The 26,237-nt window shown below is 40.3% G+C and overlaps 1 protein-coding gene across 5 annotated transcripts in view; it reads right to left on the reverse strand.

Annotated features, from left to right (window-relative positions):
- The window catches only part of kcnh4b (potassium voltage-gated channel, subfamily H (eag-related), member 4b), a 169,610-nt gene extending 145,499 nt beyond the window's left edge, over window positions 1–24,111 (reverse strand). For 2 of the 5 annotated variants that reach the window (XM_043674964.2, XM_043674965.2), the window contains exon 1: window positions 23,150–24,109. In XM_043674964.2, coding sequence (XP_043530899.1) covers window positions 23,150–23,225 — 76 coding nt within the window. In that variant the 5' untranslated portion in view covers window positions 23,226–24,109. Of the gene's footprint in view, window positions 1–7,875; window positions 8,189–23,149 lie in introns of those variants that run through there. The other 3 variants (XM_087977817.1, XM_043674963.2, XM_087977818.1) reach the window with 3 other exon arrangements.
- Between the last annotated feature and the right edge of the window lie 2,126 nt (window positions 24,112–26,237).

A 26,237-nucleotide genomic window follows, 5' to 3' on the forward strand; every position in this document is an offset into this window, starting at 1 on the left:
TATGCCAAGGTTACACAGTCCCCTTTTAGGGCAACAAAAAAAAATTCAAAAACAAACACAGAATACTGGATAAACCCAGCAGGTCTGGCTGCATCTGTGGAGACAGAAACAGAGTTCACATTTTGAGTCTGGTCTGACTCAAAATTCTTCAGAACTGTCAGGCAGATTATAATGCATCAGGGGAAGTATCATCTGGGTAGAAGGTATTTCAGTCATGTTAGATGCCTCTAAACATCTGTGATAACGGGGCCAAGAATCTATTCTGTCCAGCCACACAATGTTGCAGCGGATTGGCTAAGTGCAAGACCAACATCTAAGGGACTTACTCAAGAACTTTGTGGGAAAGGATGTCATGGGAAAAGTGTCCCATTAATAGGACCATGTATTTCTCTTACTTTTCTCACAAATTTCCTGAAAGGGAAAGGACTGTAGCGCAGATCAGTGGTGCCAAATCTTTCTTGGGCTCCACCAGCTGCAAGAGAAGTGCTGTGAGTTCCACCAAGTATAGCAACAGCAGCGATTCCTGTCAGCTATGGTATGGCCAGCAGAGGGAGAAGGGATCGGATATGGGACACCACTTCATTGGAGACAGCGCGGTTGCCTCCTGTGCACACTGTGCACTTCACAGCATGCTTCTCTCCAAAGCAGTGAATAGAACACATCTGGGTGTCCCAAGACATGTCTTACAGCAAACAAGCCATTGGACAAAGACCTGTGACTACACAGACTGTGTGGTAATCCCATCCTGGTAGCCATAGAAGGTAACAGCTGCCATCGTAAGTGTATCCAAAATGTCACTCATCATGAGAGCCCACCGAATCATCCCTTTTCCCCCTTGAAATGGACAGTCAGGAAGCTGATGCACTCATTTTTTTTGTCATTGCTGGCCTTCTGCAGGTCCAGGGTACAATCGATCGCACTCACACATCAGTCACAGCATCCCATCATGTACTAGCAGTCTCCATCAATAGAAGAGGATTCTAGTCTCTTAATGTAAAAATAATTACAGCACAACTGCCAGATAAGGCTGGTCAACACTAAATATGCAGGAAGCTGCCATGACTCCTCTATCCTTGGGCACTCACAGAATTTTTTACATGGCAGAATGAAGCCATTCAGCCCATCACTTCAGCACCAGTTCTATTACCTGGTGCCAAATTCTGCCTCTTGCCCATATCCCTGCACACCATTTCTATCCGAATAACCATCCAATGCCCTCTCCGATGCCTCAAATGAGCATGAGTCCACCCAGTTCCAGATCATGCATTTCACATCGTAACAATTTGCTGAGTGAAAACATCTTTTTTCACATCACTCTTGTTTCATTTACGCATCCACAGGTACCCATAATAGTGTGATGGGGTTACAGGGGCATTCCCTCAAATATGGCTGATGACAGCTCTCAGAAATCTTCAACTTGAGACCAAGGAGAGGTACAACACTACACATGCTTCCACTGGAGACACTGTAGAGGAGACCAGAAGCCTCCTGAAAACCAGGCAGGTGGTGTAATGAAATATACTGCAGACACAGAGTCCCCACATCCTGGTACTGTGCTGTTCCCTCCACAACCTCCAGGCTTGCAGTGAATTAATTGGTTGTTAAACATGGTGCCAGAACCTTTGACCTTGGTGGGTCCTGCCTGAGGCAAGAATGTCCAGCACACTTACCATAAATGATTTGCTGAATCACTCACACAACATCTCACCAGGCACCTCACCTTGGGCCAGGACAGAGACATCAACCTTTAACCCGCTTGGCATCATCTTTAAACTCCAAAATGGAAAATCCTGGTCTTAGATTTAGATTCGATGTAGGTTTTGAGGCAAGGTAAGAATATTTGGTTCTAAGTAGTGTGCTGATATGAAAATGCAGAAGGGCACTCAACAAGTCAATCCCAATCATTCCACACACTAGGTCATCTGCAGCTCAGTTGGTTGCTGCCTTGTCTCTGACTCAGAGGGTTGTGAGGTAGAATTCCACTCTGACACTTAAAAATCAATCTAATGCAATATTAAAGGTATGGTGCCCTTTCAGGACTGCCATCTTTTCAATGGTGCTATATAGGGAGATCTCATCCCATTCTACCAAAGGTGGAGGCATTATTTTGAAGAGTAGTGAGGTATCCTTTAAATTTTGGTCAATATTTATCCTTCAAACAATATCAGAAAAATAGATTATCTTGTTGTTATTGCATTTTTCTTTACAGGAACTTGCCACATAAATTGGTTGTCACGTCTGCTATGTTACAACAGTACTTCCAAAGTGTTTAATTAGCTGTGGAGGGCTTTGGAATACTCTGAAATCATGAAAGGTTCTATATAAACACAAGTCTTTCTTCCTGCAATGGATTCTATCTGAAACCACTTAATTGTCTGTAAATATGTTTTCCAAAGTTTGTTACAAAATTCTCCAAAAGAAAAATCAAACCAGATCCTGGAATGCTTGTCCAAACTTTTATTCTACACAATATGTCCTCGCTTAGTTGCCTCCACTGACAGTGTGTGTCACACTGTAGCTGGAAAACAAGTATCCACCACTTGACTTAGAATTTATGCTGCAACCTACAAACTGTAGTAGTATGATCAGAACATAAACATAAACATAAATTGCAAGTGGGAACTTGCTTTATTCCTGCATATTACTATGAACTTCTTACTGAATTCAGCTGGGTTCCTCTATTCCTATAATTATGTCTTTTTTTTTCAAATTTTAAATGCAGTTGAGATCTACTAAGAACAAAGTTCCTCAATCCCAAGAGGTTTGACCTGTACAATGAATTAAAAAAACACAATTACATGTACTCACCTTTTTATAAAGCACTGTGATTTAATACTGTACTGAATATGTAAAATAATTTAGGGTGTATGTTGTATTGCACTCTATTTTTAAATTTTAAAATGCACATAAAATACACGTTGTCAGAAATGCATTTTGGTTCTTATCCTGAATGCAAGACCATGCTCACAATTGGAGTAGAAAGCACATTCAGTTCTGATTTTGGTAAGTCAAATTGCTCTCAGTCAGATTGCTTTATGTTGCAAAATGTTTTCTGATTTTCAATTGATAAATATTAAATAAATTAAAACAGGACATTTAGTAGAACACAATCATATTCATAGAAGCGGCATCAGTTTAAAAGCAATGCAGCACAAACTTTTAGTTTCTGTTTTCTGTATCCTTGTTATTTAGTGCTGGAGACAATCTATGTTTCTCGTCCCCACTGTGTTCTGCCATTCCAGTTTAACCACAGAGCTATGAAAGGGTTAAATACATCTTCACAAAATATCCCCAATTATACTGAGAAACATGGGTCTTGATTCAGTGCTAGAAAATCATCGAGCTATGTCTGAACTTTCACCTGCATTGAGAAAAGCTGTTAGTTATCCTGCTGCAACAAAACCTACTGGGGAGAAGTCAAAATCATTGCAGGGCCTTTGACCTACTGATTGCCTTTCTCTTTTCACAGAACTCAACTAAAAAGGCTCTTGCAGTTCTTCTTCATTCTTCCATTTGACCAGCCCAGTATCATGAATTGCAACAATTAAGGCATGGCATTAATTATGATTAGGAGCTTTCGCTAATGCTGGAAAATAGATCTATAGAGAGAAAGATAATTACGCTCAGTACAGCTTGAAATTTGTCTGCTGTGATAATACTATCCTTAAAAGGGGTAGTTAAAGTGTCACTGTGATAATGTGAAGTTTTTTTTATTATCCATTGTGCTTTTGTGGCATTTTTTTTCACATAGTTTACTGTGGAGGAGGCTGAAAGAGGAATAGCAACCTTTGATGTTGGGTTGCACGTTTTGGGAAAAAAATTACCAAACACATCTCCCGTATTTTGAAAGCTATGATCTTTATGGAGATTGCTAACTTAGCAATAGGGCAATTAAAGCATAAAGTATAAGCATTGAATGAATGGTAAGTTAAATTTGTTATGAATAGGATTATCTTTATATGGCTCGATGTTTAACATTACCCCCAAACAGAGTCTCTTATTACACTATGAAGACAAAACAAATGATTCAAATCCAGGTATGTCTCTAAACATTAAGCACATAAAAGCAATAGCCAGGACTGCCCGAGCCCTCCAACACAAGGATACTAATATTTTTTGAAAGAATTTGCACGAATTCTGGCATTCACCTACAAATTGTCAATGTTTCCTTTCTAACTAGGAAAATTCCAGATTTAAGCACATCACGTAACAGAAAATTTCATCCAAGCACAACATATTCCACCTAATGCTCAGGAGACTAAATATAACCAAGCAGTGCAAACTCTGCCCAGAGACAAAGGCACTGTGCCTTGGAAGCTGAATCATTCTTGCTTAAAGAGGAACTTAAATTATGCACTAGAATGGAGGGACCCTCCCTCTCCTCACTAATAATTGAGGCCCTCTCTATTTCATCTGACACAGTGAGCTTTCAGCTCGTGCCTGTCCTATTTAGATGGCTTCAGGTCTCCATGCAGATAAAACCCATGCTTAAAGATAAGAGACACTGAAACACTGGCAGCTCAACTCCGGCTTGGTTTTCCAAACCTGCAGCTAAATATGAAACTGGCACAAATGCTAAATATTATCAGGTGCTCAACACCAAAATAAAGACATTTATCCTGCCTGATCAAGACACCAAAATCCTTAAGACATGAAAAACTTACAATGATGTTTTAGCTGATTTACACAATTTGTAAACAGAAATTGTTGGGTAGACTCATCAGGTCTGTGAAGACAGAGAGTTAATGTTTTGAGTCCAAAATGACGCTTCTTCTCCTTTATACTAATTTAAGTTCTTCAATGAAATTGAGAATTCGAACCATAAAGTTTTTTTTTGTTTAGTGTTTCTTGTCATTTTTCTTTAGATTATGTATCTGAAGCTGTAATTTAAAGGTGTGAGCTTCATATATTGGCTATATGGATCGACAGCTAATGCAATTTCTGATACTGCATGTTGCCTGGCACCAGCAAAATGCACAGAACCACTGAAAGGTTGGCACTTTTCCAATTCACCACATAGTTGGTTCCCGTTCTAGTCCTGGATTTAAGTTGTTTTAAGAAGCTATTGTGTGAGGGCAGGTACATACCCATTACAGATAGGAAATCAATTGGAAGGCAAGGCAGTTTTCATGTATTCCCTCAATGGAAAACTACTAACTTGCATTTAAAATCAGAAGAATTCGCTTTCTTCCTGCCCAGTGAAGTCATTGAGGCTTCCTCAGTAAATATTTTTAAAGCTAAGATGTTTTGAACAGTAAATGAATTAAGGGTTATAGTGAGAGAGTGGGTAAGTGGAGCTGAGGCCACGAAAAGATCAGCCATGACCCTATTGAATGGCCTACTCTTGCTCCTAGTTCTTATATTCTTCTTCAATGCTTGAGAGATGGAGAGGAAAAATGATGAAAAGTAATGGAACTTGATTCATGGATATAAAACCTACTAACAAGCTTTATTCACATAACGAGTGAAATCATTTAAGATCGAAAATGTATACCTTACTTCCCCCACCCCATAATGGAAGCTAATCAAGAGATGCACGTAGACACAATTATTCTGAAAAGCTTAGATTATGCCTTGGTAACGCACGTTGTCTTGTTTTTCTGCTTTAAATTTGTGAGAAAAATGCACATATTAAATTGAAATTCATGTCAGTTTATGAAAATTTCCTGAAGTTTCTCTGATTGTTGAGAGATTCGAAGGTGAAACCTGTTCCAGAATCTGAGCCACACATTGCTACATTTGCTGCCACGGCAACAAATTGCTGCAGCAGAAATCGTATCCTTGATCTTCTTGTCAGGCACACACAACACATAAGGGCACCCAAGTCTAGCCTTTTAACTCCATGGGCCACATTTCCAATGGGCAGCAGAGATGGCACCAGAGGCAGACATTGGTGAAATATCCAGTCTATTTGCCAGTCTCCCACTTTGTTCCCACTACAGGAATGTCCCTGACTAGGTGGTATTCGATCTGCTGGGTGACTGGCTTTTAGACGATATTTGTCTGGAAGCAACAAGTGGCAAATTCGGCTCACGAAAGCGCCTATTCAGGTGACTGTATACACAGAGCCATAGAGATGTACAGCATGGTCCAACCCGTCCATGCCAACCATGTGGGCCATTAGACTTTTTCAGTCGCTGTGACTGGAATATATGAGGAATTGGGCCAACCATCTGGTGGGAGGACCAGCACTCTACCTGTTTTGGCAAGTCCCACTCCCACACCTATTGTAGCCGTTGCTTACACCTATCTATAGCTGCTATTGCCCAGTTTAAGGATTGACAGTCCATGATAATGGCTTGACTTAAAAAAAATCTAAAAGTCTTCAGAATGCCCTTCCATCTTGCAGCACAGAGGCCTTCTTTGAAAGGCATTGGCAGTTCCTATCTGTGATGGTGGCACTGCCAAACTCTCAGTGCTGCAGGGGGATAGGTTCCAAAAGGGGGCTACAGAGGCTTATCATCATGTTCCCTGCCATTTTCTTTACTTGAATACTTGCCAAAAGGAGCACCTGTAGATCTCAGCATTTATCACTCAAAGAAACGCAGAAGAGATGTCTTTACAAATAAACATGTGCAGCTGCTCTAAAACTGTGAATGTATAGAGTCCTGAAGCAGGAGTGCACTCTTTTCGTTGCTTTTCAGAAGCTGCCTTCATCTCCTAAGTCTGGTATGGCAAGATTTCATTCCTGAATTGGTCTGATTCATTGATGGTGGATAGGAGTTCACTTACTGCATGCTAATGCCATGGTCGGGCAGGAAATATTTATTGGGTACAAATCTCAGCATTGTAGCCTAATTTGAAAGCGTTAATTGGACAGAAATTGCTCATTAAACAATAAGGCAAAGTCTGCAAGTGTGTGGAGGAAAAGGCTAGGGGAGTCATCATCAAACCAAGTTTTGTTTAGAAAAAGAATCAGAACACACACAGAATGAACTCATTCTCATGTGTACTTAAACAAAGGCATAAAGTCCTAGAGGGGAACCCAGGTGCATGAGGCAAATGCTCATTAATTATTGTCTATTCTAGGTCAAATATCACACCCAATGATATTGTTTGGTTAGTGGACAGTGGAATAATACCATTTAAAGAACTGTGGATGCTGGAAACCAGAAATTGAGGAAGGGTCACTGGACCTGAAATGTTAACTCTGATTTATCTCCATGGATGCTGCCAGACCTATTGAGCTTTTCCAGCAATTTCTGTTTTGTTATTGAATAATATCACTTAACTGGTTGAGCATGTGTCAAATTTGTTACTATTCTGGATATTGATAGAGCAACAATTTAATGTAAATATAAATTGTTGAGTAGTATAGAACTTGAGTATTACTGACAACATTTTATTGAAGTTTCTTACCTTTCGTCAGGATTATTTGCAAGAAATACAGGACACAGAGACACTATCCATTGAGCTACAAGACTCCCATCCTCCGTTTACTTCAAAGTAGCAACATCAATATCAATCTAATCCCCATTCAAGGCAACTCTAAATGCATTCTGTACTTGTATATCAATCAAGACAGTTAGAGTATCAAACCTAAGTGCAAATGGAATGCTCTTCTCATACTCATAAGGGTAGGTGCAGGGTAGCTCAGGAAATGTTATGTTCTGTCTGGGTCTGAGTCTGACAAAGCTCTAAGTTCTATCTTTATGTTGGGCTGAACAATCTGATCTGTGCCACAGCAGTGGTTCAGAAATTGCAATTGCTTCACTGTAAACAGGTTGGGAAAGGTATGGAAACATGGAGGAAAAAGGTACAAACTTCTGTTGCTATTGAATTGCTCTGAGGATAAACTTTGCATTACAGGGTTGAATTTAACTGCAACTTACTGCCAGTTTGCCAACATTCATGAAAGAATACAAGAATACTCACTTGGTTGGTTGAGGCACTGGTGTATTGCTAAAACATGACAGATTTAAATCTAATTAGATTATAATTACTGATAATCAATCTTTCCTTCACATCTAAAATTTGTCATTATCTTAAGCTCAATAGTAAACGTGTCATGTTATGTCCTGTTTCCTGCCATCCCTTCAGCGAGTGGATTAAGAAGGACGTCCAGATTCATGAATTTCTTCGGATCTGTTTCTTTGTCGAACTTCAGCCTTGGATAATTAAAATCCTTCCAAAATTAGTGTCTTTCCCTTCCATAATGCAGATTTTATTGGCCAAGCAATTCCCTACAATATTTTTTATCCTATTACTTGAAATCCATTACTTGTGATCACTAAACTCCTCCAGTGTCAGATTTCTACTTAAAACTAATGCAGTTTTTTTAAAATTGAATTTTCTGTTGATCATCCTCTAGCTTCCTTTTCCAGGCTTGCCCTCGTGCTAATTTTAACTTCCTTTTTCTCTTGTTTTGGCCTATAGATAGTAAGTTCATTTTTAGGTGCAGTCTTTATGGTCAGTCTTTCTGTACCAATCTAGAAAATTAGTGTTAAAAGCTTAATAGCTCGTTGAAGGGGTAGCAGGGAGAAATCACAGTAATTTCATACACTGTCCACATTTCCACAGCAGATCACTCAATGGTGATCAAAACTGTTTAAATTTTCCCCCTTCCTTTCCTGTATTACTGAGTCTAATTACAATCCATTAACACCACTCTGGCATTGAATCTGGGACTTCCTTATTTGTTGGGCTCAGTGCCACAACAGATGGTGCATTTACTCATTGAGACACACTTCCTCTTAACTTCTTTCAGTTAGTTTTATGCCCAAATATATCCATTTTCTTCATTCCTAAATGCTGAAACTTTATGCACTGTTTTTTGTTTCATCTGTGCAATGTGGCCGGGCATTCATTGTGCAACCCTATTTGCCTAGAGGACAGTTAAGTGTTGACCACTTTGCTATGGGCCTGCAGTCATATATAAGACAGACTATGTAAGGATGGCAGTTTCTTTCCCCAAAGGACATTAATGAACCAGATGGGTTTTTCCAGAAATTGATAGTAGTTTTATGGACAACATTAGAATCTTAATTTATTGGATTCAAATTCCACCATCTGCCATGGCGGAATTCAAACCCAGGTCCCCAGAACATTCCCTGGGTCTCTGGATTAATAGGATAGGGATAATAGCACTAGACCATCACCTCCCTTATTATAATAATAGAAAATGCATTTTATTTTATGAGTCATAAAATCTTGCTTTACCTCATATATGTGTAGTCTAAAAGCCAGAGGCAGCTCCATTTGGGCACAGATTGGGTTTTCTTATGTGACTGTGTCCTTCTCAACTCATTGCTTATGCATGCATGGGTAAAATGCCAAATGTTGTGGCTAAACAGGCAGAAGAGTTGACCTCTGGTTGAAACAATCTGGGCTTCAACTTCCAGTCACCATCTTAAAAGCCATTTGGATAGCACCTCATTCTCTGCAACCCAAAAGCATAATTAAACCTTGGCTTATCAATTCCACCCAGCTCATCTGGGCAATCTGGCAAAACTCTCATCAGGTTTTCTCAAATTCAGCTACAGCTGCTGAGGTGGCATGAGGTCAAAATGGTAGGCGGAGACAGATGAAACAATAATTAATGTCATTATGCGTGCATAGCTAACAACCATCTGTACAACCAGACACTTGACCACAGCATAGAACTTCGTGCAACAGTCTGTGGTGTCTTTCAATCTGTTAAGACTTTTGACTATTTATGTTTTTCATATGAGTAATTGTATCTGTGGGAACTTAGTCATGGCTGTAAATCCAATGGCTCACTCATTTGGGTCCATGGTGAGCTAGAAAAACTGTATTACTCTCTCATAACAGGCACTAGTGAATTCATGAATGCACTTGTGGGCTATCATTTCTACACACGTCCTCAGATGACATTTGAAAGGAGCCAATGGTGAGGAAGTTCAATTCCGCTGTGATCTTCATTTCCACAGCCTTGGTACTGCCTCTTAAGTTTCCCAACCACAGCTCTTCCGCTCCGGGTGGCAGATGTAGGGACGGTATCCTGAGTCATGTGATGATGTTCTAGCTCTGGCCTTTCTGCAGGTAGTTGTAACATCTTCTGCACAATTACGGGATATGGTTGGGATGTTGCTGTCAGGGGTAGATAATTTGTGTTTTTTTTCTGCAGTGGGTGCTTCCCACCCCTGTGCAAAACCCTTAGCTGAGTATTGGCGCAATAGTATTTTTCAGTTTCTTTTCCATTCCCTCAGTTGGCTGTGTTTGTGTTGTGCAGGAACCCTTGCAAATAAACCTTGGATCCCTCCCACTTATATTGGTCAATCACTGTGAGGCCTTCTTTTGTGTTGCCTTTTAGGGGAGTGGTGGTAATTGTCAAATTTCATCTCATTCATTGCCTCTCTAAACTTCACTTACACTACAGATTTCCTCTGTCATGTAAATGGTCTACTCCTTTCCCCTGGTGTCTCCTCTGTTCTTCCTCAATCTCCCCCATGAATATTGAACCTTCCACTATATCGTCTTTGATATTCTTGCTCTTCCCCAATCCCATTCCTGTACAGCTCCCCATCCTCATCCTTTAATCTTTCATTGTCCCTTAATTAATCCAACTGCTCTTTCTTCCCCTCTTCAGCAAACCTAATTGCCCCATTGTTTATCCCAACTTAAATATCCAGGTCTTCCTTTCCCGCAAACACTGACTCTCCCTCTGCTCCCAGTTTCCCCTTTCCATTCCCCAGGATCTTCCAGTACCCTGGCAATCATTCCCTTTAAGTCCAATCCACTACTCTTCCTTTTTATCTCACATACCTTTATCTGAATCTTTTGGTTCTTACCTGCCGTGGTCAGGTTTTCCTGGTGTCAGCCAACGTGGCTTCCTCACCCTGGGCTTGTTAACCTGGTCAGGCTTTACTTCTTAAACTGTCGGTGTTTATGAACAATAAGAAGGATGTGACAGAGACTTGTCCTCAGCAGGTTAACTTAAGTCAGGCTTCACCCCTTACGCTGGATGTGTTTATGCAAAGAAACAGTTTAGTTCTAAAGGAGTTTGTACTCATTGGAGCATTTGGAAGAAGTCTGTTCCACAGGTACATTCCTCATCTGTAGTCAATTGAGAATACATGTGTTTTCCCCTGTTTTCCTAACAAGATTACACCCACAAGCATAATTCCCCACAGGCGGGGAGGTATTAATGAATAGTCATACATGCTCATACATTCTGATTATTTGTTTGTGGGATGTGGGCGTCGCTGGCAAGGCCAGAATTTATTACCCATCCCTAACCATGCTGGAGAAGGTGGCGGTGAGCTGCCTTTTTGAGCTGCTGCAGTCCATGTGGTGTAGGGATACCCGTGTAGGAAGGGAACTCGAGGGTTTTAATTAACAACAATGAGATAACTGGTTTACAGGTGGTGATGTCCCCTTACATCTTTGGCTTTTGTCCTTCTGGACCGTAGAGGTTGCGGGTCTGAAGGCTGCTGTTAGAGGAGCCTCAGTGAGTCACTGAAAATCTAAAACAGATTCCTAATCTTCATGGTTGAGAAAGCTGACCCATCTGAAAATGGTCTGAGAACTTAATAACAAAACTTTAACCTGCATTGGGAAACTGAGTTGCTGCATCTCACACAATGAGTTCCTCCACAGACCCCCCTGTCAGTGCCGGCTGAGGATTCTGTCCCATGTGTTGATTTTTATTCCTTCTCTCATGGACATTTTGACTCTTTAGTCACAATGTTCTGTTACAGCCAGTGCTTATGCTGCATTTAGTTCTTTTTCTCTTCTCACTATAGATCTAGTTTAAATATTTTCCAATTGCAGTGCAAAAAAACTATCTCTGGATTTCCAGTTCTTATGATTTAATAATAATAAAAAAGAAGTGTAATCCAGTTAGCTCCACACCCCCATCTTACTATATGTCCCTCATTACTTTTCTCCTTCAAGCATTTAAGAATTCCGTTTTGAATTGCACCTATTTCTAGTAGCCTATTGGTTAATGCATTCTGAATCTGAACTGCTTATTGAGTAAGAAATGTTTCCTATTGTGCTACCTTATGTTCTTTTACAAATCCTCAATCTGTGCCGTTCAATTATCAACTCTTACCAATGGAAACAGTTTCCCTTAATTACTTTATCTGAACTCCAGTTCGATATGATCAATAATTAAGAGGCCACAACTTCAACAAGTTCAACTCTATTTTTAATTTACTTTGGCATCACTATGCTCTTCTCTTTATTCTTTGTTTGGCAAGGGGTGAAAGTCAGCATTTGTTGCCCATCCCTAATTTCCCTTGACAAGTGAATTCCTTGTTTGGCCATTTACAAAACAAACTTAGATTGTAAGTTTATGTAGACCAATCCAGGTAAAGTTGGCAGATTTCCTTTCCTAAAGGGCATTGTCAACTATTTTTTTTTAAACAATAATCAGCTTTAGCATTACCATTACTAAGGGCTAGCTTCCTATTCTAGTTTGGAATAATTGAATTTAAATTCCACCAGCTGTCATGATGGGATTCAAGCTCATGTCCGTAGAGCATTAGTGTGGGCCTTATGGATTACTAATCCAGCAACATTACGACCATGCCAACTCCCGACTATATGTTAAAGGTAGGGCTCCTTTCTCATTTACAGCATCAGACACAGGATTATGTCTTCAAATTGTAACATCTCATCTATTGGGTATCTTCTTGCCTTACGGCTTTTGTGAATTCAACGCTCACCATTCAGACTCATCTCACAAAACAGAGAACGCTTTACCTTGCCTGGCCTTCACTGCCTCCTGATTTTTAAAACCCAAAATTGGTGTTACCTAATCACTTGCTGCTGATTTACATAATCTGTTTTACTCTTCTCAATGTCCGTGAGTCATGTTTTCCCATTTCTTTTATACACTTCGCTTGCAACAAAAAAAGAAAAAAAGCTAAAAATAACGCAAGCGATGTTGTGTTGAGTGCATTATATAAACTGCAAGTGATTTCTGTATCCCTGACAATTCCATTATAGAGTTTGAAATTTAGCTAATTTTAATACTATTAAAATCAGTTCGGATTTATAAAATCACATCAAGAATGACAGAGCATCATGGAGCTCATCCAATTCATTGCATTCAGATTGATTTAAGAAATCTGCAGGTTCCACTTTCTCTGTCATTCTTCTCTGTGATTAATAAATAATAATTCACCAAGAACCAGGAATGTCCAATTAGAAGTCTTATTTGACCAACTGCATATTATTCATTGCCTCAATGTCATACACAGACTGTTTTATGACAAGGTTCAAAAGTACTAAATGCATTCTACAAAAGCTGCAGTTTACAAAAACTACATGTTAAACATTGCGTCTTACAATAATTTGTGCATAAATACATGGAAGCTTCTTTTTTTGCTGTTATGTCAATTAATATTGTGAAGAAAGATTTTTATGTCAGACTAAAACATTTGTTGATCAAACTACTTTTTAGTGTAATGAATCCAATTATGTTATTAAAAACAACAATAAATTATATTTCCTGTGCAAAGGGAGCATCAGGCAAAGAAAGTAAAGCATTTGTTAGGGTTATAGTTAAAAGGCAATCTTTTTATAGATATAGATGAACACAACATAATCGGAGTGCACGTGCGGTCAGAACCTGATTTGAATAATAGCTAGCTGTGTCTAATTTAGTAAAGAACTGATAGAAAATGACATATTTATTTTCTTGCAGGTTTTTCTATTTTTCTGCATATTCATGAAGCATTCTCCAGTTTCTCCAAGCAGTGTGTTTGTTATGGAAAATTAGTCAAATGGCATTCCTGGTTTGAGGCAAAGGAGTTGCACATGTTCCCCACTGGGACAACAATAAAGAGACCAGTCACATGGGATGTTGTTACCTCCTCCACACTCCGCCCCACCACTCCGCCGCTCTCCCCCCCCAACCCCCCCCACCCCACCCCTCCACTCCCAGACCTGGATTTCTTTTTGTCAAATTACTGAAAGGTCCTTACAGGCTTATGACCTTCTGCGAAACGTACAACTAATTGTAACATGGCCTCTGTAAAAGTATTCAGTGTCACACAACAACACTTAATGGTGACTGCACCAGGTGATTGACAGGACAATGGGGATATGTACGGAAGATTAAATGCAAAGACAATTCTATTTTGATCAACAGGATGTCTCATACATATGGAAACCTAGAAATCAGTTTCTTTACCTATTGGAGTATACCACATGCTCTGCTTATAGCAACACACTTGATTTACCAAGTCCAGAAGGTTGGCTGACATAGCCAAGATTTGAAAACTCTTAAGTGTACTCAGGGGATTCCTAGACTATAGTAACATAAAATCATGCAGCTTACCAGTCTAGAGCATTGGCAAGCTCTCTCCAGCATCAAAAATAAATTATTACGACAATGGTTTGCAGATTGATCTTCAGTTGAATGAGAACCCTATCATTGATAAGGCTATTCCATCAGGTTCCGATAGAGTGTAACTGATCAATTACCAATGCATGCCATGCCAACTCATATTTTATGGGAGATTTGCATTTTTAATGTTCTATGATCCTCAGCTTTCAACACACTTTGCACATTGTTTCTTAAAAGGATAGTCAGACATTTTTGTTTCCAAATCTAATGGCTTCTACCATTCCTTGTGCACTCAACAATCTAGGCATTAAAACTCTGGATTCCCTCCCTAAATCATGCTGCCTCTCTATATCGTTCTCTGACTTGAAGACCTTCTTTAAAACATGTTTCTTTGGCCAGGGTTTTGGTCTTCAGCCCAAAAAATACTGCATGTGCCAAAGGGGTCAAGTGGATAACATTCCTGTGAAGTTCCTCGGAAGGTCTTTCTTCATTAAAGAAATGATTCATTAAAGTTGTTGGAAGCAGAAGAAGGATGTTTAAGAGATTTTAGGAAGAACGATAAATGGTATGGTTGTAGAGTTTTGCTTTCAAAGATAAGAGAAAGAAGAGTCACATGCTTTAAGGCAGCTGGAGATCTGTGCTACCGATGAAGCAATGAGGTGGTCAGGAGGGAGACAGAAGGAGAAAAACACAGAACACCCACATTGGAACAGATGAGGCTAAATGATAGGCCTAGGTAAAGAATGCATAGGCATGATGCAGCAAGACACCACAAGGATTTTAAACAAAAAAGTTTTGTAAACTGACATAATTAGATGAAAAGTCTGCATAAAGTTGATGAGCAGGGGAGCATGCAGGATCTATCACAAACTGAGAATTAAATCGTTTCAAGTTTGATATTGTTTAGTCCTGTAAAATTATTGGCTTTGGAAGTTTGCAGAAAAATATAGGTCAATGTGTTACCCAAGGTATCTATATGGTTGCCAAGTAAACACGTGAGCACACCATAACAGACCACTCCAATCCATGACTGGTACAGTATTTGTTTTTTATACTGCTGCACTTTCAAACTGGATTAGGTTTCCTTCAATGTGAGCAAAATGCTCCGACAGAATTCCAAAGGGTCTTCCAACAGATTATCATTCTGTGGGAATTTCCTATCCAGTGCCTGGAAGTTTTGAACAATGTGTCCTACTTGTTAAGCAGAGGTGTATCTGCTTCTGAAATTGGTCAAGTTGACCCAATTCCTTTTCAAATCATTTTTGAACCTTTCCAGCTAGACAGGCTCTCAAAACCAGCAACTCATTTCATCCTTTTTCACTGAACTGTGCCCAAACTGCTTTATAAGAGATTTTTTCAAACACTTATTCACTTGCCTTTAATGAGATATGGATTCAGCTTCCATCATTGCTTCTACTAGGGCAGGTATGTCCTAACAATTATTACACAATGTTTTCTCTTACTCTCTCTCTTTGGTCTTTTATTGCTGATTATAAATGTATGCCTCCAAACTGACAACACATTGATGAATTTTATTTCTCACAATTTGCCTTATCAATTCAGTCATTGATCCATGTAAGCACTCTGTTCTTCATTTCAAGATGTTCAACTGACTAACTACCTTCGATCACATTTCTTTGCAAGATGTGTTCTAGGTTTTCTTGAGACCTTGCCAAATTTTCATAATCACTACATACATCTGGAACTTTCATCCAATGCTTCTATTGCACTTTGGTATACTGAGCAACCAACATTTTCCATTGCATTGTAGCACTGCCAACAGTACAACATCAAATATTTATATTAACACTTTGAATGTCTAAGGGAAGAAGTGCTTGCATTATGGATAGATATCATTTCATCTAAAATAAATCCATAGCTAGAAGATAAATTGCATATTAAAAATTGAGTCTTATTCTATTTCAAAAATGCATGATGTTTTGGGTAATATCTTCAAAGAGAATTACACCCAGACCCAACTCTATCCCTGGAGCAGGAGAATTGACATTTCGGGCATTAGCCCTTCATCAGGAAGCAAACATTGATTCTCCTGCTCCTCGGATGCTGCCTGACCTGCTGTGTTTTTCCAGCACAATACTCTCGACTCTGATCTCCAGCATCTGCAGTCATCACGGTCTCCAACTCTGTCCCTGCATTGCTCATATCTAATCCACCTGACCTACACATCCTTGGACACTTTTGGCAATTTCTCATGGTCAATCCACCTAACGTGCACATTCTTGGACTGTATGAGGAAACTGGAGCACCTGGAGGAAACCCATACAGACACGGGAAGAATGTGCAAACTCCACAAAGTTGCCCAAGGGCAAGATTGAACCCAGGTGCTTAGCACTGTGAGTTAGCAGTGTTAACCACTGAGCCACCATGCCACCCCAATGTTCTAGCTCCATTTCTGAGCTCTTTATTATGCTTTCCTCATCCAGTTCTCTTCCCCACAAATTTGAAAGTGAATATGCACACTTATCTGTGATATGTAGGTCTCACACCACAGACCCTTGTGACCTGCAAAATACAAGGGTCTGTTACAGATCCAGTGAAAAGTAAATAATGAGATCCAGATTATATGGGTTATGCATTTGAAGCATTATTGTATGTTTGGTTCAAGAACCGTTTAAATTGGAGTTATGGAACTTTGATTGGTGCTACATAAATCTAATTCCAAGATTAACTGGAGGCTTCATTAGAATCATTATTATGTAAAATCAAAAACCCATTTCCCTTAATGTGATAAGATTTAAAGGAATGTTGACATTTCAATTAGAGTTACTTTTCAGGCTATATGTTAACAGAATCTCCCATTATTCCTTGACTAAATGGGCAGCACAATGGCTCAGTGGTCAGCACTGCTGCCTCACAGCACCAGGGCCCTGAGTTCAATTCTAGCCTCAGGCAACTGTCTCTATGGAGTTTGCACATTCTCCCCATGTCTGTGTGGGTTTCCTTTTTAATGACTACAGTTGAAAAGACAATTTGGTAAAATTCTAATTATTTTTCAAATTTATTTTGATGAAGGCAAAATTATGAGTCAACAAGACACATAACGCAAATGCATGTCTAAATATTATTCTTCAGCAATTAGTGAAATACAACTCAATATTGCCTTAACAACACACTGTAAAACAACATTACAGTGTGAACGATATGTTTGATTGTTATGTCAGGTCAAATCGTGCAACTCAATTGCTGGAGACAACCATTAGATTCAAATAGAAGTAAAAATTTCCAAATCTGCATGTAAATTATAAATAAGTCAAAGAAAACATTGACGAAACAATCATGTCTCAAGGTTTACATAATTAATCAGCTGCTCACATTATTTTGTTGTGATTCGGCATGTTTGTATATGTAAGAATATACAATGCTTTTTCAACCCATCAATGTTCAACTGTTCTCTAGTGTAAATATTAAATGCTAACAAGAAAATTCTGTAACTTCAGTGGTTCTCATGCCAAAACTAATCTAATCACATAGACATGCAATACCTACAGTATATGGTAAATCAGATTGCCTTTTCTGCACCAGATTTGCAAGCCGCTCTCAATCTCATTAACCCTGCAGACATGAACCTTGACCCATCCTTGAATGGGTCAAAACAGAGTTTAAATATCAATTTTCGGAGTTGGTCATTTAAATATTCCACTTCCCACATGCATTGAAGGACAGACTCTGGAATATATTGAGCACTTCCCGTATCTTAGAAGTGACCTCTCTCAGGTCACCATTAGTGAGGAGTTCTGACAACAGATGAGCTGTGCCTGTTAATCCTTCTACAAAATGTGACAGCAAGTGTTTAACACCAAAAACTTTTCCAAGTCAACTGAAATCCTCCAGTTGTCACCAGACTCTGACACTGCAGTGACACTATATCAATGGCACGTAAGAATGCTAAACATTTCTTCCTCTGCCACATTCTCCAGAGTCAATTGCAGGACAGTTAAATCACATTAGTCTTGAATCCAGCTTTTGAACAAAACTTGTACAACGTCAACCACAATGAAGTTGATTCCATTCTATTGGGTGAAAACATCTCCCCTGGCCAATCTTGTTTTCTCAACTCTCAAGTGGTCGATGTTCCAAGGGTTACAAAGAAAATGTGACAAAGACACTTGAAATTCTCCTTGAAGTTGGTAGCATTGACATTAATGACTGAGCTGAGCTTGATACCAAGTGTTCAAATGGCACATTATGCACTTTAGATCTCACTACTTTGTGAGGCATCCTGTCCCATGGACTGTGGGTCAAGAATCAGCCTTTTCAGTCACATGACAAGTCATGATAGAAACTTTCAACCTTAAGACGATGTTATCCTCAAACAGAGGGACAGCTAATGGTGTACATTGGTAGCATTCTTCACCTTTACATAATCTGTCAGCCATGGCACCACCATAACATCATTTCCACCCCACTTTCCTCTTGTGCCATGATTGTAGCCCTGTATTTTCCCTTTTAAAAATCTATAGTCGGATAGTATCCAATGATAATGTTAAAGGAGTAATGATTTGGAGATGCTGGTGTTGGACTGGGGTGTACAAAGTTAAAAATCACACAACACCAGGTTATAGTATAGTGTGCTTCCAATTAAACCTGTTGCACTATAACCTGGTGTTGTGTGACTTTTAACGTTAAAGGAGTAAACCTTCTTTTTCCATTCTGCATTGTTAGTACTGAACTTTGAAGCATGTAATCATAACTCTGAGGTGATATATGAACGCTTCATGAATTTTGCGTCATTCATTTTTGGAACTTACTGAAAAGGCCAGAGTTTTTATCCACCCTGAGTTATCCTTGAAAAGCTGACAGTGAGCTACTTTCATAGTCTAAAGCAGTATGTGCAGTGAACTCCCAGTACTTTTTATGTAGCAGTTTGATACAACTGAGGCTTTCAGGGAACGGTTAAGAATCAACCTCAATACAGTGGGTCTGGAGTTATATAGAACATAGAACAATACAGCACAGAACAGGCCCTTCGGCCCACAATGTTGTGCCGAATGTTTGTCCTAGCTTAAGCACCCATCCATGTACCTATCCAATTGCCGCTTAAAGGTCACCAATGATTCTGACTCTACCACTCCCACAGGCAGCGCATTCCATGCCCCCACCATTCTCTGGGTAAAGAACCCACCCCTGACATCTCCCCTATACCTTCCACCCTTCACCTTAAATTTATGTCCCCTTGTAACACTCTATTGCACCCGGGGAAAAAGTTTCTGACTGTCTACTCTATCTATTCCTCTGATCATCTTATAAACCTCTATCAAGTCACCCCTCATCCTTCGCCGTTCCAACGAGAAAAGGTCTAGCACTCTCAACCTATCCTCATACGACCTATTCTCCATTCCAGGCAACATCCTGGTAAATCTTCTCTGCACCCTCTCCAAAGCTTCCACATCTTTCCTAAAGTGAGGTGACCAGAACTGCACACAGTACTCCAAATGTGGCCTAACCAAAGTCCTGTACAGTTGCAACATCACTTCACGATTCTTGAATTCAATCCCTCTGCTAATGAACGCTAATACACCATAGGCCTTCTTACAAGCTCTATCCACCTGAGTGGCAACTTTCAAAGATCTATGAACATAGACCCCAAGATCCCTCTGTTCCTCCACCTCACTAAGAACCCTACCGTTAACCCTGTATTCCGCATTCTTATTTGTCTTTCCAAAATGGACAACCTCACACTTGGCAGGGTTGAACTCCATCTGCCACTCCTCAGCCCAGCTCTGCATCATATCTAAGTCTCTTTGCAGCCGACAAGAGCCCTCCTGTTGTCGGCTGCAAAGAGACTTAGATATGATGCAGATACATGTCGTGATCCAGGATAAGGATGGCAGATTTCTTCATCTGGGTACATTCATGTGCCTTATGGACTTTTACAACAGTCCAGTGGTATCATGATCAGTTTTGGTGAGATTATTCTGGTGCATTAATTGATTTGAATTCCCAGAGCTGTTAAAGTGGGATTTGAGCCCTTGCCTCGGGACAATTCGTCTGGGTTTCTGGATTGCTAGTACAATTCCTGTATCTTTATTTTTCTATCCCTCTGTTTTACAATACTACACCTGGCCCTGAAATGTATGATTACCTTCTTGGCATTGGGTGTTGGAGTTAAATTTTTTGAAAGTGCCAGTTAAGTCAAGGCATTCTGCATTTTCAGGATTTCATTACTAACAATAGCATAGCACCACTAATTAAAGAGGAAGAAATGAAGGATTTACATCTATGCAGTGCTTTCGTGACTACTGGAAATCATAAAGTGCTTTACAGCCTTTTTTAAAAATATTTTGGCACTATTGAAGTGTAGGAAATTTGCCACTCAGAGTTTAGTCATAGCAAATCCCCACAAACAACAATGACTATGTGTCATGTTTTGTATTTGTTATGTTCTTCAAAGGTTAAATAGTAACCGAGACACTGGGGATAAATTCCATGTTCTTCTTCAAAATGGCAGGATTTTTAATATGTCGACCACAGCTAGCAAATGGAGCCTCTGTGTAATGTCTTATCCAAAAATCAGCACCTTCAACAGTGCTCCTTCTGTACAGCATTGAAGTATCAGCCTAGGCTTCCATGCTCAAGTCATGACTTATAACTGATTATAATGCATTGCACGTTTAAGGACAATCATGTTGTGTCAATCCTGTTGTTTTAGAGCTAAAACTTTAAAAGGCATCCCATCAATGCAATGTGGAAGTCATACTTTTGAAAGTCTCTGCAGCACTGACAACTTGGATGAGGTATGGGAGGAAAAAAAGCTGGTCAGTTCCTTTTGAGAAAGTAGAACAGCAACTAAAATTAGAAAGAAATCAACAAATAACAGGTAGACGTGTTACCTATTATTAGGGCCACTGAAGAAATGCAGCAAAATCAAATTCAATTAGATAGTTTCAGAAGGTGAGGCACAATGAGCAAACAACCTCCTCTGTCATCATTTCTGTGTTATACATTCTTCTATCAACAAGGATCTGGAGGGAAGCACAGAAAATGTGCTATTTTCCAAGTGATATAAAAATATACTCAGAGTCATCCATATGAGATGCTGAAAACATTCTTCATCCTTTAGCTAAGAACATGAGTTAGAGCTCAATATATGTTAAGTGCCTTTGGAATGATTCATCAATGTAGAACCTCAATAGCCCTGTCCTCCAACAACCTCCTTTCATCTCAACCACCAAAGGTGTTAGAAAAGAAAATGTCAGAAGTCGCACGACACACGCTGATAGTCCAACAGGTTTGTTAGAAATCACAAGTTTTTGGAGCGCTGCTCCTTCATCAGGTGACTGAATGGTTGTGTGACTTCTGACTTTGTCCACCCCAGTCCAACACTAGCATCTCCACATCAGAAAAGAAAATGAAATAGGAAGAAGGAACAGGAGTAGGCCAACCAGACCCTCCAACTTACTCCACCATTCAATAAGATCATGACTGATCTGATTGTAATCTCAAATCTGCATTCCTCCCTGCCCCTGAGAACCTTACACTCCCTTGGTTGACAAGAATCTACCTACCCCTGCTTTAAAAATATTCAAGGACTCTGCATCCACTATCTTTTCAGGAAGAGAGTTCCTAAGACTCAGCAATATCTGAGAGAAAAAAATCACCTCATATCAAACTAAATCTCAAATTGTAATAGAAATAAACAGAAGTATGGGCAAAGTTTACTGGGTCCATTTGACGATCTGATTTTATGATTTGTTGAGATTCGCTGGAAAAGGTGTAATTGTTACTTTGCAATTTCAGCTGCATATTGTGCATCAGAAATGCTCGTGTATGAAACATGTTCGAGGGTTCATTTAGTATCTTAAAATGAATGGAAGTTCTGAAGATAACATTTACTGAAAGAGAAAAAAAAAAGTGTTTTTTTTTGTGTGGGTTGTTTGAGCACATTACGGTTAATTAAGCTTCTGCAATCCACTTGAATGGGTCCAAGCGACCGCATTTACTAATACAGTTGCTGTCCGTGGTGCTGAAGTACTGGACCTTTCACACTGTGTGATTGTAAACATGCCAATTTAACCTTACACCAGCAGGAGGGCGTGACCTGAAAAGCACCTCTCAACCTTTAATGGAATTGTAACCCTTAGATCTCACAATTTAGCTGGGCAGCTCCTGGGAGCAGAGGGGGATTTTAACCGAGGTTTCCCAATAAGTGCCCTGTTCGTATTTTGGAGGCAATGACATTGTGCTCATCCAGTGGCTTTGTGACTAAAACGTTGCCCCCAGTCCCTACACCCAATGTAATCTGGAAAATGCAATTTGGAATATCGCCGAAGCCCTGAGCTTGTTTACCAGCTACCGTCTCCCTGGAGACCACCGGCAACCAACAAACAACCAGTTTATTTTTCCAGTTCTGAGGGGCCGTGTGTTGTTTTATGCACAGCGCACCTTGTCGAGATTTCACCTGGTTAAAAATCACACAACACCAGGTTATAGTCCAACAGGGTTAATTGGAAGCACACAAGCTTTGGGAGCGACGCCTTATGAAGGAGTGTCGCTCCGAAAGCTAGTGTGCTTCCAATTAACCCTGTTGGACTATAACCTGGTGTTGTGTGATTTTTAACTTTGTACACCCCAGCCCAACACCGGCATCTCCAAATCGAGATTTCACCTGGCACTATCGAGTTTGCATAACCTGACAGGGTCAGATTGTTCACGGTGTTACTCTATTGCATTAAGAAAGTCATAACTTTAGGTATAACAGAGAGTTGACGCATTGGAAATTCGAGTTTTTTTTTTAAGTTTAGCGCTTATCAGCAAAACCTACTTGAACCATGCAGCCTTTATAAACTTAGACTAACAGCCTCAAAAAAGATTGGGCAGCCAGTAATTCAATCCTTTTTTTTTCTAGTGCTCTTTCTCTTTCAGACTTACGTGTTCCATCAAACCGCGTTGCTATGGTGTCTAAGAAGGTATTCTGAGGCGCTAACAAGCCTTTCATAACAGGCATTTTTCCCGTTGTTGATGAAGAGTTCCTCACTTTGGAACTATACCATTGGGGATGATTGAAGTTTGTCTCGGTCGACAGGCCAGAACTTTGAGCGGGGGCCAGGGTCACGTCCCCGTTCCCTTCAACTCACACCGCGAAACCCAATCTGGCTTCCGAGATAGCGCATTCCTTGGGACTGATCTAGCACATCACACGCCTCCCGTCCATCTCCATCGCGGCGATTAGTCGTTGGTTGCCCCTCGGCACAACAGCTCAGAGCTCTCCCCCCCCATCTCCATTCTCCACTCTTACATTCCCAGTGTAACTCTTCAGTCGGTCCATTGGACCGAGCGGCAGTCTCTCGCACTCCCTCTACCAGCTTCGAATCCACTGGGTGGTTGCATTTGCCCGATGACAATGTGACACAGTGAGCGACTGCACAAACACTGCTCCTATTCCGGGTGCTCTGTACCATGAAGAGACTTCCTCCTCCTCCCCCCCATCTCAGCAGTTACAAACTCTGTGTGTGTGTGTGAGGGGAGGATCAAATTTCTTGTTCGAAAAAATAACAGAGGGATTTTCTATATGAAAGACGCCAACTTAAGTCTTTTGAGGCGAAATTACTCTTCTTTTAAAGACAAGGCCAGTGAGATTGACATCCAACATTTCGAGCGAAACCTCGTTTTATTCTTCGTTGGGATTACTCACAGAGAGATAATGAAGCGATCATTCACAGCCAGCTGAGGGGATGGAGATAAGCTTCGGGTCTTTTCCCCACCACAAGCAGTTCGCGTTCCGCCGAAACCCCTCCTTCTGGCGTTGGAAAATAAAATTTAAGAGGCGAGTTCACTGAAAAGTGGGAGGAATCCCCCGGGTTAATTTTACAGGGGAAAGAATCAGAATGGAGTGAAAAATCAAGCCATCTGCGAGGCAGAGCTGGGAGAAACAGAAATAACTTCCCTGATCACAAAGAAACTTCAACTTCCAATTGACTGAGGGATTCAGTCCACATTCCTGAACCTTCCCGGAACAGAAAAAAAACAGCCACTTGTAACCAGGGCGTTAGGTGCTTCCTGTTTTATTACCTTTACTTTGGCGCATAGGGGGTTTCGTTTTTACAAAATTTCACTTGAAAATATTTTCTGGTCTATATTGGAATGGTGTGAAGTTAGCTATCACGATTAGAAGGAGAAATTCTGCCTCAGTTCACTAAAATGAACATCTTCGATGGCAGAGTCCAAAGACATGGCGAGGGGACAGATTGTGGCAAACTGTGAGATTCCAGCTTCACCTTGGATTTGCATTGATTCAAAGGCAGATTTTCACCATTTTGGGAAATAACTGTCCCTCCTATTCATATCAATGATTATGTACTGGCCACATTAGGTCTTTCTGTGAAATAGGCAAAAGTAAGGACTGCGGATGCTGGAAACCAGAGCTTAGATCAGAGTGGTACTGGAAAAACACAGCAGGTCAGGCAGTATCCGGCGAGCAGGAAAATCGATGTTTTGGGCAAAAGCCCTTCATCAGGAATAGAGGCAGGAAGCCTCCAGGGTGGAGAGATAAATGGGAGTGGGGGTGGGGGGGTGGGACTGGGGCTGTTGTACTCTTTGCTGCCCCCCTCCCCACCCATTTACCTCTCCACCCTGGAGGCTTCCTACCTCTATTCCTGATGAAGGGCTTTTGCCCAAAAAGTCGATTTTCCTGCTTCTCAGATGCTGCCTGACTTTCTGTGAAATATCCAAGTTCTGGTCTTGCTACTAGTTAACTAGTTTGGATCATGTTGTTTCTTGAACTCCTTCAACACAGCTCTCAATCTGTTTAAAATAAATGGACTGCAATAAATATTTCCAAATATATTATGGTTCACCCATGTACAACCAACCTTTCACTGGCATCTCCACGCAAAGAAAGGTAACCGCTGTTTGTAAGCAAATGAACTATCCTATGCAACTAGACAAAGGTTGATAATGCCCTCTTGAAATAGCAGAGCAATTAATGTTGTCAATGCAGACCCCAGATAATGCTAGTCAATCTAATCAGATATGCAATGACATGTGAATGGAACATGTAGGATCCCAATCTATTTCTTCTAGCCCAGAGGCATGGAAACGTTAACTGCACTACAAGAGCCTTCCTTGGCATGGGCCTTGTATAGTGCTCTTTATCCCACTGCTGTTGAGTAATTTGGGTGGAGAAGAAACATAGAAAATAGGTGCAGGAGTAGGCCATTCAGCCCTTCGAGACTGCACCACCACGTCTAAAGGGATCAAAGAGTAGGGGGAGAAAATAGAAATGGGATACTGAGATTGCATGATCAGTCATGATGCAATCTTAGAATTCCAGTTCCACTTTCTCCCCCTACTCTTTGATCTCTTTAGCCGCAAGGTCCACATCCACTCGCTCATGAACATGGGAGCCATATAATCACACAGGGATTGAGCACTTCTGTCGAGAGGAGGTTACAAATTCAGAAAATTTTACAGAATTTGCTGTTATTGTTAAAACAAGAGATGGTCACATTGTGGAGATTTTATTTTGGCCAACCATGATGTAGCAACAGTATCTGAGCATTAACTGTGGACTCACATTGAAGTATCCATTGAATTGCTACTGCAACTGATCCATCTGTGCCAGTTTTCCAACAACGTTCCAGTCACTGTCATCAAGGAGATGACTGGAATATATGAACGTGGTCTTCCTGCTGAAAGGCATGAAGGCATCAGGCTTGCCAACCAAAGATCAATTTCAAGAGAAACAAAGAGAATTGGCCTCTCACTCCAAGGTTATTAACTTAGGGGGAAGAGATGGCATAGTGATATTGGATTAGTAATCCAGAGACATAGATCTAGAGAGCTGAGTTAGAATTCCACCAAGGTAGATTGGTGCAATTTGAATTCAAAATACAAATCTAGGAATGGAAGTCTAATGATGACCATAAATCCATTGCAGGTTTTTGTTTTACAAACAACTGGTTCATTTGGAAATATGCTGTTCTTACTGGACCTACATGTAACTCCAGAATGAGAGCAA

This window comes from Chiloscyllium plagiosum, unplaced genomic scaffold, assembly GCF_037043375.1.
Source record: "Chiloscyllium plagiosum isolate Xiang-an unplaced genomic scaffold, Cpla_swu_hap1 HiC_scaffold_32, whole genome shotgun sequence".
In the NCBI taxonomy this organism is placed as follows: Eukaryota; Metazoa; Chordata; class Chondrichthyes; order Orectolobiformes; family Hemiscylliidae; genus Chiloscyllium; species Chiloscyllium plagiosum.